Below are 14,181 nucleotides of genomic sequence, written 5' to 3' on the forward strand. Positions count from 1 at the left end.
TGATGGAGTTTATTTTAAATGATTTCAAAGAAAATTGTGGGTTTTTTTCTATGAAAGGGTACCAACACATCCATCCATGTCTGTACCAAACTGGTGTTAACATGGATATAAAAAGAAAAGATAAAGTTGTTGCTGTTGCAAGCTTGAAGGAAATCATTTGTTCAGCTGGTGTCGGTCTGAATCATTAAAACGTTCTTTCCTCTCTGCTTTCAGGTTTGTGACTACCTGTCCATCGTCCTGTGAATTCATACTGCTCTTGCTCGTCAGATTTCAGTTTGAGTTTTATGTGCTCTCTCTCTCTCTCTCTCTCTCTCTATATATATATATGTATATATGTTTTGTGAAATAAAGGCTAATTTTTTTTATATTTAATGTGTGAATGTTCTTTTTATCTTTATTATATGCTGCCCGCCCCATAGTCACCATCACCTGTCAGTTATCAAACTATCATAAATGTTATTCAGCAAAAATATCAATAGATGTATTACTTCTCTGTGGTAAATTAAGAACAGCTTTAGTGTCAAGAGTTTATACTGCAGCTTTTAGTCAAAAAATATCAGCAAGCCAATGTCAGAGACTGGTGGAAGAAACACCCACAAAGAGTTATTTCTGCTGGTCTTTCATAAAGAATTCCTTCTGCTGCTCGATGTTCGAGGCTTGTGATGTATGTACTCCCTGTTTCAAACCCTCCCACAACACTTCAGTGGGATTAAAACCTGGGCTGTGATGAGGCTATTCTATAACCCTCCATTTTTTCTTTTTGAACCATTTATCGGTGGATTTTCTTTGTGCTTAGGATCATTGTCCTGTTGCAAGTCCACTTCTGGTTCATCTTCAACTTTCTGACAGGAGGCTTCACATTATCTTCAAGCATCTCAGCTATGATGCAGAATTAAGTTGAAATCAACGAGGCAGCGATGCAAACCTGAGCCACAACATTTCCACCACCCTGTCTGCTGTTACTGCAGCCAACCAACTCTATCTTTGATTTGTCCATCCAGAGAACACAATGTTCTTTTTAGAAAAGCCATATTTTTCTGATACGAGACGCGCGCTTCGACACAAACAGCTGCAAGTTTTACCTGCAGATCCGCTGATGATATTTGAGGGTTCTTGGAGACTTACTTTTGCATCAAATTTTCTGGGGCAGACAGTTTTAGAAAAACAACTGACCGGCATTTAAAATCTACCTCGTGTAGAAGATTATCCTTCCAATGTAATAATTTATTTCAAATGATTTAGAGATCTATTTTAATCCATTATCAGACGAAGGTGTATCCACATCCTTTCGACAGAGATCCTTACAATGTCACAGATCCCCTGCCCAAACAAGGACACGTGCAAATCTGTATTACAGGACACATTACAGACAGATAAATGATTAAATAAAACACAAGTGTTGAAAATAGGCTTAGGTATTTCATGTTGAATTGCTTGCAAAACATTTTGGAGGCAGGAATAGTGTGGGCTTGATCATATATCATAATTCATGAACCCGGCACTGGGTATTATATTGTTGTCGGACCGTAATTTGCCTCAGTATTGATTCAAATAATCAGTAATAAACCGTTTTGAAGGTACACGTACTCCAGGCAGGCAGTACCGGACGCCACCTGTAGGGGGAAGCATCCGTTCCCACCGGAGAACGAGCTGACCGGAAAACAGGCGGGCGGAGGCAGGCAGAGGGAAGATGGCAGCCGCGGCAGTGGCTGAGTTTCAGAGAGCACAGTCTCTTCTGGGAACAGACCGGAACGCCTCGATCGATATCCTGCATTCAATAGGTAAATATAAGCGACGGAGCTCGGCACGAGAAACAGCCGTCAGACGGGAAGGCTGCTCGTCCTCCGTCAGGGAGGAAGCAGCCGAGTTCGCCAGCTTTGCTGTTAGCTCGACGCTAAGCTAAGCTAAGCTAAGCTAAGCGTCGTTCCTCTTGTCTCACGGTGAGTCAGCAGCGGGCTAGCGGCTAGCTCATCAGACATGCTAACGTTAGCTACCGGGCTCATTCATTTGACAGGAACTTGAGTGACAGCTAGCTAGTGGTCGTTAGCATGCAGCCAGCGTTGCTAGCAGCTCGTCCTCCTGTCAGATGTCAGGCCGACTCGGGAACAAACGTGAACCCGAGTCCGTTACCGAGCACCACCTCCCGTAGGTCCGTTACCGAGCACCACCTCCCGTAGGTCCGTTACCGAGCACCACCTCCCGTAGGTCCGTGTCGGTGCAGCACGTGACCCTCCGTGGAAGCCTCGCGCCTGTCCGCCGTTTATTGTTGGATTTGACAGAAGATATTTTGCAGCTTCGCTCATCAACTTCATCCGTGAAACGAGTCGACGTCACTTCTTCTGTTTGAGGACGTGACGGACGTCAGCTCACGTTTGAGTTATCGCGGTGATTCACGGTGACACCGATCACATTACGTCATCATTATGTCCCTGTGTGCCGTAGTGAAGCGGGACATCCAGGACAGCGATGAGGAGGCGGTGAGAGTTAAAGAGCAGAGCATCCTGGAGCTGGGGGGACTGCTGGCCAAGACGGGACAGGCAGCAGGTAACACAGAGACACAGAGACACACAGAGACACACAGAGAGACACAGAGACACAGAGACACACAGAGAGACACAGAGAGACACACAGAGACACACACAGACACACACACACACACACACACACACACACACACATATATCACATATATACACACACACAGACACACACACAAAGAAAAACAGACACACACAGACATATATACACACATAGACACACACACACAGACACACACAGACACACACACGTTGTAAATGCTGAGTAAGAATAACAGACAAGAATCTCTGTCTGAATACAAACTTGATGAAAGTTTAGCATCAGTTGTATATTATATTATATTATAATTATTTATTATATTATTATTATTTATTATATTATATTATATTATTTATTATATTATATTATATTATTTATTATATTATATGTAGTTGAACATCATGTTCAGAGCTTGTGAGCAAAATACTGTAACAGCTGATCGTGACTCAGTTTAGATGGAAACAGGCCAATCTTACTGTTCAGTGGACATTTCTTCAGGGCTTTCATGATCAGGAAATTTCAAGTAGTGGATTAATTGTCATTCAAATAATTAAGATTACCAATGAAATTGTCTTGTGTCATTTTATGCCTCTATTATTTTATAAGTCTAATCATTGTTTGTTGATATACCTTATGAAGAAGAGCCATTTATTGGTTGTGGTGTTTGGCTTTGCAACTGAATCCTAGACATTAATGCCAATTGATGCTCACTAAAATGCAGTTGACTAAATATTAGAAAAGTTAAGCACCTCGAGATGAACAGTGAGTTGTGTCACGTGTCCACTGGTGCACAGCAGAAGAAGATCATGTCATTAAAATAATTAGTCTAAATTTCAATTTGTAAAAAAATGACATGGAAATATTGATGGAAATGTGACAATTCTGTTCGTCTAATTGAGCTGTTTTCATATAAATTATACAAAATAATGGCTGCCAGGTAAAAATAATTGTGATTTGACAATTGTATTAATTGTGACAGGCCTTTATGTTTTAGGACATTCTTCTAGTCCAGGTCAGCAAACCTGCTATAAAAGGTCCTCTTCTGAGCTGACTGGATGCAATTTAAAAGAAACAAACCTAAACATTGTGCCGGGGAAGTTTTATCCGTCCTGTGGGAAGCTCGACTGATTCCTGTCTCATGTTTGGTCTGATGGAAGTTCAGTAACTCATCCAAACAGTAGAACAGATTAAAAGTGTGACATCACCTGTTGTCCAACATCAAAATCTCTATTTACTGTCCACTACAGAATTAATGATTAACTTTTTTTATACGATGCATATTTAATGTATTTATAGCTCTTTATTTATTAATCGATCTGGTTCAGATTAGATGTCTTTGTTCACCAACCATTGTTTTATGTTTTATTCTTTCCCTCCCTCCAACCCTCTTCTCAGAGCTCGGGGGCTTGCTGAAGTATGTACGCCCTTTCCTCAACTCCATCTCCAAGGCCAAGGCCGCCCGGCTGGTCCGCTCCCTGCTGGACCTGTTCCTGGACATGGAGGCCGCCACAGGTCAGGAGGTCGAGCTCTGCCTTGAATGCATCGAGTGGGCCAAGGCTGAGAAGAGGACCTTCCTCCGACAGGCACTGGAGGTGAGACTCGGTTCAGATTGATTTGTTCGGCCACTGGAGCTTTTCTTCTCATGTTTGTGTGGGCGAGCGCTAACAGGCCATTTGTACTGAAGTGGTACCGAGATGCTTGAAGTTTTCATTGAGTCAGTGCTGCATCGTGTCCAGCGACCCACAGAGAGATCACTTCCACACGAGGAAATAAATCCAGTTTTGCGTTGTGTTAAAACAGAAATCAGCAACAATAGCTGACTTCCTGGAGGAAGCTTCTTTACAGTCAGCTGACGCTTTTATCCAAAGCGACTTACAACACCGATGGTTCACCATCGGCAGCGAAGGTTCAGTGTCTTGCTCAGCGACACTTAGACATGTGAACAGGAGGAGCTGGGGATCGAACCACCAACCTTCCGATTAGTGTGCAACCCACTCTACCGACTGAGCTACAGCCTCTCTTTATTTCAACAAGTCTGTGGTATTTTGTTTTAGCTGATCATCAGTGGACGACAACACATGAACAAACCGTTTCACTATGAGGAAAATAGGATCAGATTATCTGTATGAAGCGCTGATGCTGCTCTCGGGTTTCATGTCATGATGTTGTGATATGAATGTGTGCAGCATTGTTTGCTGTATTTAACACGTTAAACTTTGTGTGGCCGTTTGTTGAAGAGAGCTGAAAGGAATCAAAGCATCCCAGTTTTCAGAAAAGGCATTTGGTTATTGTGATTTGAAGTATGTTCATTAAATGCATTGCTCCAACATTTGTGGTGGTTTTGGGCCATAAAAAAGTTAAACGGGGTCCAACAGTGTGTCTGTGGTTTGGATGTTTTTAAAGTGTCCGAAACGGATGTCAAAGAAGTTCTCAGAGAGTCTCAGTCAGAGCATCGGGCAAACATTTCAAAAGAAGATATTAAATGAAATGTGGGATATTGGTAAAATATCGTACATCCCTGGACACTTTGCTATGAACCTCTCGTGGATTTGGGCCCTGAGACGGTTGTTGCTCTCATGTTACAACCCCAAGTTGGTCTTTGGGAGAGAGCGACATAAAACAAGAGAAAGGGAACCAGAAGTCCATTTGTTGAGCATTTCAATCTCTGAAACTAACAAAATATTAACCAAAATATATCAATAAGAGTCACAACTGACCTGCTGCTACCTCCTCGCACACAATAATCTGGGTGTGAGCAGCAGTCAGCGAAAGTGTTCAAGAAGCCTCGAAGTGCATCTCTTCAGCCTTTCTGTTCCCCCGGTGGACTGTAGGGGACTATAGCGGACTATAGGGGACTGTAGCGGACTATAGGGGACTGTAGGGGACTGCAGGGGACTGTCGCGGACTATAGCGGACTGTAGCGGACTATAGGGGACTGTAGCGGACTATAGCGGACTGTAGTGGACTGTAGCGGACTATAGGGGACTGTAGCGGACTATAGGGGACTGTAGGGGACTATAGGGGACTGTAGCGGACTATAGCGGACTGTAGCGGACTATAGGGGACTATAGCGGACTGTAGCGGACTGTAGGGGACTGTAGGGGACTGTAGGGGACTGTAGCGGACTGTAGCGGACTATAGGGGACTGCAGGGGACTGTAGCGGACTATAGGGGACTGTAGGGGACTGCAGGGGACTGTAGCAGACTATAGGGGACTGCAGGGGACTGTAGCGGACTATAGTGGACTATAGGGGACTGTAGGGGACTGCAGGGGACTGTAGCGGACTATAGTGGACTATAGGGGACTGCAGGGGACTGTAGCGGACTATAGTGGACTATAGGGGACTATAGGGGACTGCAGGGGACTGTAGCAGACTATAGGGGACTATAGCGGACTGTAGGGGACTGCAGGGGACTGTAGCGGACTATAGGGGACTGCAGGGGACTGTAGCGGACTATAGCGGACTGTAGGGGACTGCAGGGGACTGTAGTGGACTATAGGGGACTATAGGGGACTGCAGGGGACTGTAGGGGACTCCAGGTTCCCAGATTTAGCTGCCAGTCTCAACACAACACATAATAACACAGTTGATTGGGTGTACCTTCAGGGTGATGTCCACCAAACGGGCATATAATGACGTCTGCAGTATCCAGCGTGATTCAGCTGAACTGAACAGGAAGTACAAGAGATTTACTGCAAACTGAACTTCAGCTGTTTACCTGATGCTTGTGTCAGTAAACTTATCTCATAAGTATTTGTAAATCTGTTCATATTGTGTAGACTTTTTTTGTCTTCTCTGCTGCTGTGACGAGTGAATGTCTCATTTTGTTAAAGAGCTGTTGCTCTGACTCCTCGTGTTGCTCTATGTGTTGACACGTTTCTCCACTTCAGATGGACTCATGACATTAACAAGCTGCTGCTGCTTCTCTTCAGTGAAACGTAGCTGCGTTCAGGTTGACCGTAACATCTCTCTCCTCTGTCCTCAGGGTCGACTCATCTCACTGTATTTCGACACAAAGTGCTTCCAGGAGGCTCTACAACTGGGTGAGAACTCCAACTGTCCCTTTTTAATTCTCGTCCTTATTTCAGGGGTCAAATCTTTTTTTGTAATCGCTGAAGTTTTCCAGCTGTTTGGGCCAGAACGTCCCGCTGAGACCCCTTTGACTTCCTTCTCCAGGCTCCCAGCTGCTGCAGGAGCTGAAGAAGATGGACGACAAGGCGCTGCTGGTGGAGGTCCAGCTGCTGGAGAGTAAGACGTACCACGCACTCAGCAACCTGCCCAAAGCCCGCGCTGCCCTCACCTCCGCCAGGACCACCGCCAACGCCATCTACTGCCCCCCCAAACTACAAGCAGCTTTAGACATGCAGTCAGGTACGGAGTACACACACACACGGAAACAAACACACACACACACACACACACACACACACACACACACACACACACACACACACACACACACAGAACCTGGTTTAACGTGGTGTTCTTGTTTTCAGGGATCATTCATGCCGCGGAGGAGAAAGACTGGAAGACGGCTTATTCTTACTTCTACGAGGCCTTCGAGGGCTACGACTCCATCGACAGCCCGCGAGCCGTCACAGCCCTCAAATACATGCTGCTCTGCAAAATCATGCTCAATGCGTAAGTGCTGTACTTCACATATATACACTGCTCCAAATGCCTTCATCGTACAGGAACTGCTGACACACTCCAGCCACATGAGGCCGAGCATTGTCCTGCATCAGAAGAACCCAGGACCCGCTGCACCAGCAGATGGTCTTCAACGGGTCTGAGGATCTCATCCCGGGACCTGATGGCAGTCAGGGTACCTCTGGCTAGCACACGGAGGGCTGCGCTGCCCTCCGAAGAAACGCCTCCCCAGACCGTCGCTGACCCGCCGCCGACCCGGTCCCGCTGGAGGATGTTGCAGGCAGCAGAACGTTCTCCACGGCGTCTCCAGACTCCGTCACGTCTGTCACGTGTGCTCAGTGTGAACCTGCTCTCGTCCGTGAAGACCGCAGGACGCCGACGGAGAAGCTGCCGATCTCGGTGTTCTCCGGTAAAGTCCGATCGCCCCGCACGGTGTTGGGCTGTGAGCACAGACCCCACTTGTGGACGTCGGGTCCTCGTACCGCCCTCATGGAGTCTGTTTCTGACAGTTTGAGCAGAAACATGCACATTAGTGGCCTGCTGGAGGTCATTTTGTAGGGCTCTGGCAGCGCTCCTCCTGCTCCTCCTTGCACAAAGGAGCAGATAGCGGTCCCGCTGCCGGGTTGTTGTTCTCCGACGTCCCCTCCACGTCTCCCGGTGGACCGGCCCGTCTCCCGGTATGTCCTCCGTCCTCTTGACACTGTGCTGACAGACACAGCAAACCTTCTTGCCACAGTGTACATTGATGTGCCATCCTGGATGAGCTGCACTACCTGAACAACTTCTGTGGGTTGGAGACACCTCATGCTCCCTCTAGTGGTGAGGACACTGGCAAAATGCAAAAGGGACCAACGATCATCCAGAAAGGACGAGGACAGAGAAACGGTCTGTGGTCACCACCTGCAGAACCGTTCCTTTATAGGGTTGTCTTGATAATTGCCTCATTTCCACCTGTTTGTTCCATTTGTACAACAGCAGGTGAAACTGATCCTCAATCAGTGTTGATCCAAAGTGGACACGTTGATTTCACAGAAGTGGGATTGATTGGAGTTACATTGAGTTGTTTAAGTGTTCCCGTTATTTTTTGGAGCAGTGTATACACACACATATATATATATGTATATATATATATATATATATATATATATATATATATATATATATATATACACACATACATATATATTATATATACACATATATTATATATATGTATGTATACACACACACAGTGTTGTGAAAAAGTGTTTGCCTCCTTCCTGATTTCTTATTTTTTTGCATGTCTGTCACACTGAAATGTTTCAGATCATCAAACAAATTTAAATATTAGTCAAAGATAACACAAGTAAACACAAAATGCAGTTTTTAAATGAAGGTTTTTATTATTAAGGGAGAAAAAAAATCCAAACCCACATGGCCCTGTGTGAAAAAGTGTTTCCCCCTAAACCTAATAACTGGTTGGACCACCCTTAGCAGCAACAACTGCAATCAAGCGTTTGTGATAACTTGCAATGAGTCTTTTCCAGCTGTGGATGAATGTTGGCCGACTCATCTTTACAGAGTTGTTGTAATTCAGCCACATTGGAGGGTTTTCCAGCACCAACCTCCTTTTTAAGGTCATGTCACAGCATCTCAATAGGATTCAGGTCAGGACTTTGACGAGGCCACTCCAAAGTCTTCATTTTGTTTTTCTTCATCCATTCAGAGGTGGACTTGCTGGTGTGTTTTGGATCATCGTCCTGCTGCAGAACCCAAGTTGGCTTCAGCTTGAGGTCACGAACAGATGGCCGGACGTTCTCCTTCAGGATGTTTTGGTAGACGGTAGAATTCATGGTTCCATTTATCACAGCAAGTCTTCCAGGTCCTGAAGCAGTAAAACAGCCCCAGACCATCACACTACCACCACCATATTTTACTGTTGGTATGAGGTTCTTCTTCTGAAATGCGGTGTTACTTTTACACCAGATGTAACGGGACACACACCTTCCAAAAAGTTCAACTTTGGTCTCGTCAGTCCACAGAGTATTTTTCCAAAAGTCTCGGGGATCATCAAGATGTTTTCTGGCAAAAATGAGACGAGCCTTAATGTCCTTTTTGCTCAGCGGTGGTTTTGGTCTTGGAACTCTGCCATGCAGCCATTTCTGCCGAGTCTCTTTCTTCTGGTGGAGTCATGAACACTGACCTGAACTGAGGCAAGTGAGGCCTGCAGTTCTTTGGATGTTGTCGTGGGGTCTTTTGTGACCTCTCGGATGAGTCGTCGCTGCGCTCTCGGGGTAATTTTGGTCGGCCGGCCACTCCTGGGAAGGTTCACCACTGTTCCATGTTTTCTCCATTTGTGGATAATGGTTCTCACTGTGGTTCTCTGGAGTCCCAAAGCTTTAGAAATGGCTTTAGAACCTTTTCCAGGCTGATAGATCTCAATTACTTTCTTTCTCATTTGTTCCTGAATTTCTTTGGATCTCGGCATGATGTCTATCTTTTGAGGATCTTCTGGTCTACTTCACTTTGTCAGGCAGGTCCTGTTGAAGTGATTTCTTGATTGAGAACAGGTGTGGCAGTAATCAGGTCTGGGTGTGGCTCGAGAAATTGAACTCAGGTGTGATAAACCACAGTTAAGTTATGTTTTAACAGGAGGGGGCAAACACTTTTTCACACAGGGCCATGTGGGTTTGGATTGTTTTTCTCCCTTAATAATAAAAACCTTCATTTAAAAACTGCATTTTGTGTTTACTTGTGTTATCTTTGACTAATATTTAAATTTGTTTGATGATCTGAAACATTTAAGTGACAAACATGCAAAAAAATAAGAAATCAGGAAGGAGGCAAAGACTTTTTCGATATCTGTGACAAGTAGCAGGATCATATGAAGTCGTCGCCTTTCGTCCTGCTCTGTCTGATGATGTTGTTTGTATTTCAGGCCGGAGGACGTTCAGGCGCTCACCAGCGGCAAGCTAGCGCTGCGGTACGCTGGCAGACAGGTAGCTCTCTTCTTTCTCTTCTAGTTTCAACTTTCAAAATGAGTGTTTGTTGAAGCCGAACCAGAGATGATCCCGTCACAGCTGATCTCTGGATCTCTGGATCTCTGGATCTCTGTCTGCACGGAGCTGGAATCAGAGTGAAAGTCACAGTTTAAAGTGTGGAGGCCGGCGTTGTGTTAGCCGTTGTTAGCAAACCTTAAAGACACCAGACCGGAGTGTTGAAGAAGATGAAGATGAAGATGTTAATGAGCTCTAATGTGTGCTGCAGTGTTGCAGACCGGCAGTAACCAGCGGTAGCTCCAGCGCTAACGTTAGCAGCTCTGTCATCTCTCTTTGTTCGTACTTCTGTTCTTCCCCACAGACAGACTCACTGAAATGTGTCGCGCAAGCCAGCAAGAACCGGTCGCTGGCCGACTTTGAAAAGGTTCGTGTGTCGCCTTTGATTCTGTTCACTCTTTTCTGTTCTTTTTTATTTGGAGACCAACCTGAAACTGCTGTGATTGTAACTCCTGTCTTTTTGCATGTTCCCTTATTTTTTATTAAATCACGTTTCAGCCTCGTGTGATTAAAAGCCGTCCTGTCTCCTCTCCAAGGCACTCACGGAGTACAAAGCGGAGCTGAGCGATGACCCCATCATCAGCACCCACCTGACCAAGCTGTACGACAACCTGCTGGAGCAGAACCTCATCCGGGTCATCGAGCCTTTCTCCAGGGTCCAGGTAATCCTCTTCAGACCGCAGCCTGCTGCAGGAGATGCTTCGTTCACTCTGTCAACGAGCAGAGAAGAATACTTCCCGTTACGTATCATTCAGGCTCCTGAACAACTCTGCTTGTGTTTCTTTGCTCCGTCAGATAGCACACATCTCCTCCCTCATCAAACTCCCCAAGGTGACATTTTACATTTTATTTGACACCAGTTGTCTGTTTTCAGTCGTTCTTGAAGGATTTCTCAGTCAAAGAGCTTCAACCAGGTTGTGTGTGCGTTGCAGGGAGAAGTGGAGAGGAAGTTATCACAGATGATTCTGGATGAGAAGTTTCACGGTTCGTCCTGTAACCCGTAGCAACATGCATGTGTAACCGTGTCCGTGTTGTAAGTATTGGTGCTCTGCGGTCGAAGCGTGCAGCTCCTGACGGGTTTCTCTCGTCGTCCCACCCGGCAGGTATTTTGGACCAAGGCGAAGGAGTGCTGATTGTGTTTGAGGAGCCGGTGGTGGACAAGACGTACGAGGCGGCTCTGGAGACCATTCACAACATGAGCAAAGTGGTGGACTCGCTCTACAACAAAGCCAAGAAGCTCACATAAGGTCAGCGGTGACTTAGAGTTCATGTCGGAGGCTGAGACGCCTTCTGATCCGTCCAGAGACGGGGACATTTACATCATGAAGTGTGCAATAAAACCAATTACGTACTGAGGTAATAACTTCTCATTTGTTATGAATACCTGGTGTTGATGGATCAGTAATATGACTCTCACTACAGTGATGATCATTAGGATCCTAATGTATGGGTTTACGGGCCAGAAGAACCACAAGACACGAGTCACTGGTTACTAACAAGACAATGAATATTGGGGGGGGGGGGGGGGGGCTTTCATTCAGTGTGAGCGCCACACAGTGGTCGGTCATTGAATTGTACAGATGAAGCAGAGAAGTTGTCTGTAGCCGTAACGGACGACATGCAGATGGATTTTGGAAAGATTTCAACTTCTGCTTCGACAAATTGGAATTTTTCTTTATTTTCTGAATTTGTATTGATCGTTCAGTTTCCTGAGAAAAAGTTAGAAATGAACTTCAGAAGCCAAAAACGCTCTCTGACTCCAATTTAATGAAATAATTAAACCAGCAGTTAGCCTTGATGAATAATAATAATAATAATAATTATTATTATTATTATAACCTTTATTTGTGTCGCACCGTTGATACAAGAAATGCAGCTCAAAGTGTTTCACAGGAAGAAAATGACATGCAGTGTTTCACATATAAAGGAACATTTAAAAATAAAGAAAAGAAATGAAATGCATAAGAACAGATAAAATGAAACAAATAGAGTTAAAGGCACAAAGTCATATATTCAGCATCGTTGCCGTGGTGACCCCCCCATCATAATCATCCTGCCTTCAGTAAGGTTGAATCGTGACAACATTGTAAAAATGTCCTTTAAGCTCATTTATCTGAAATGTTTCAAAATGTGATTGCGTCCGCAGAGAGAGTGAAACATCTGTCCTCCGGTCCGGAGTGACGTGGGCCAGTCAGACCTCCATCGATCGCTCACTATAACCCGGGAGGGACGAGGGGACGAGGGGACGAGGATGAGGAGGATGAGGAGGATGAGGAGATCACAAACACTCAACCACCCAGCAAGCAAACAAACCAGCTGACCAACTGAAGACAACCCAACAGAACAAGAAACTGACGGGGAGGACACGGCTCCTCCTGGTTCTCCCTCTGCTCCTCTCCCCCTCCTCTCACTGTCTCCTCCTTCCAATCTGATTGGGGTTGACCAGACACAAAGTGCTCCTCCCTACGGACAGATCCAGGCACTGCACCTCCTCCTCCTCTCCCACTACTGGTTTCTACTGTATGTAAAATTGGAAGAGCCTCCCTTTCTCCTTTTTTTCCTGTTTCTCTCTGCGCTGGCCATCAGGGAATCTTGTAAAATAACAATAAAGAATACATATACAGTACTTATACATACATGTATGATAAAAAAAATCACACACAAGAAGCGAGTTCAGTCCGTTGTCAGAGTGTAACCGGGGGTGACGGAGGCTCGGTTGGTCTCCACCCGATCGCCGGCTCTGAAACTGAATGTTTGAATTTTTCTGCAGTTGTGAAAAGTCGACTTCACTTGAGGAATCATTTTGAAAATGCAGGGCAACAGAACCCCCCCCCCCCCCCCCCCTGCCCTCCTCTCCTCTCCTCACATCCTTTCCATGCCCTGTACCCCACCCCACCCCTCCCTCCTCCCTCTCCTCTTTCAATCTGGGTGCTCTCACTCACTCACAAGGCATTCTGGGATTTGTGGACCATACAGGGAATTGCTCTTCTGTCCACTTGGGACCATGCTGCAAGTGGGGGACATTCATTGCTACACCGGGGGTCTCCCATACCCCCCCACCCCTCCCTTTGTCCCCCTGTGCACTCCCACTTCCTGTTTGTATATAACATTGCCAAGCGCCTCTGTTCATCCAAGGCCTGATGTATTCACTCTGTCCCCTTTTTTTTATAATGCGTAAGAACAGAGTAAACTTGCCACTGAATGCATGGACGGTCACAAAGTGCTTTTGAGGCTCGAGATGTGACGGGATAGAACTGCGTGTTCTGGGATGCGATGTGGTTGTGAGATGTGAAGGGCAGGTTTTGTTGAAGAAAAATAAAGCTGTACATTTCTGGGAACTTGATTTTGCAAGGACTCGAGGGTTTACCGTATATGACATGGAGAAAGACAAATGCTAATAAAAAAACATAAACCTGCAAGAAAATATATTAGATTTTTTTTTCAGTGACTTTCATGATGCTCCTTTTGTGTGCTGTCCATCATGAGGAATCCCTTTGTTTCTCTGAGGTTGTCCATATGCTTGAAATGTCTTTTTTCTTTTGTACTTAGTTAATTATAGTTACATATTGAAAGATTAGTGACCACCAACCAGTGGTACGAGGAAAGATTGTGGAGCGGCTCCACTGATTTAAAAGAAATCGGAATAATTTGAATTTAAGAAAGGAAAAGAAAAAGCATCCCGAGTGTGTGTTAAGATAGATGGTGCAGTCAACGGTCAGTTAAAGCAGGAGATGAAGGGGTGAAATGTACAGTTGTATATGGGAATGTAGAGTTTAGAATGAAGAGTGTATAATGGATAAAGGGTTGAAGTAGACAGATGATGACTGAAGAAGCTGAAATTGATATTGACTTTTAAGTGGTTATAGAAGATTATTTTCAATCAGAAATGAACATTTTGGAACATAAAAGGTGTTGAA

General features: G+C 45.2%; 2 protein-coding genes across 3 annotated transcripts in view; both read left to right on the top strand.

Moving 5' to 3' along the window:
- The window catches only part of rpain (RPA interacting protein), a 5,687-nt gene extending 5,320 nt beyond the window's left edge, over nt 1-367 (top strand). The window contains exon 7 of one of the 2 annotated variants that reach the window (XM_069177296.1): nt 214-367. In XM_069177296.1, coding sequence (XP_069033397.1) covers nt 214-243 — 30 coding nt within the window. In that variant the 3' untranslated portion in view covers nt 244-367. The other variant, XM_069177295.1, reaches the window with a different exon arrangement.
- A 1,298-nt stretch (nt 368-1,665) lies between these two features.
- LOC138215237 (26S proteasome non-ATPase regulatory subunit 11A) lies at nt 1,666-13,688 on the top strand. Its single transcript, XM_069177294.1, has 13 exons — nt 1,666-1,781; nt 2,443-2,544; nt 3,973-4,169; nt 6,565-6,622; nt 6,756-6,950; nt 7,076-7,220; nt 10,147-10,207; nt 10,569-10,631; nt 10,801-10,926; nt 11,060-11,095; nt 11,197-11,248; nt 11,368-11,511; nt 12,411-13,688. The coding sequence occupies exons 1-12, from the start codon at nt 1,691-1,693 to the stop codon at nt 11,508-11,510; spliced, it is 1,269 nt and encodes a 422-aa protein (XP_069033395.1). The 5' UTR covers nt 1,666-1,690; the 3' UTR covers nt 11,511; nt 12,411-13,688.
- Nucleotides 13,689-14,181: the final 493 nt, after the last annotated feature.

Source organism: Embiotoca jacksoni, unplaced genomic scaffold (genome assembly GCF_022577435.1).
Source record: "Embiotoca jacksoni isolate LCO1_2020_lvr unplaced genomic scaffold, fEmbJac1.0.p SCAF_71, whole genome shotgun sequence".
Lineage (NCBI taxonomy): Eukaryota > Metazoa > Chordata > Actinopteri > Embiotocidae > Embiotoca > Embiotoca jacksoni.

Excerpts from the sequence above, each read along its gene's own strand:
- LOC138215237 (XM_069177294.1), top strand. The coding sequence starts at position 1,691 with ATGGCAGCCGCGGCAGTGGCTGAGTTTCAGAGAGCACAGTCTCTTCTG. Across the intron at positions 6,623-6,755 it reads CCAGGAGGCTCTACAACTGG|GCTCCCAGCTGCTGCAGGAG; the intron begins GTGAGAACTCCA and ends TTCCTTCTCCAG. Across the intron at positions 11,096-11,196 it reads CCCTCATCAAACTCCCCAAG|GGAGAAGTGGAGAGGAAGTT; the intron begins GTGACATTTTAC and ends TGTGCGTTGCAG.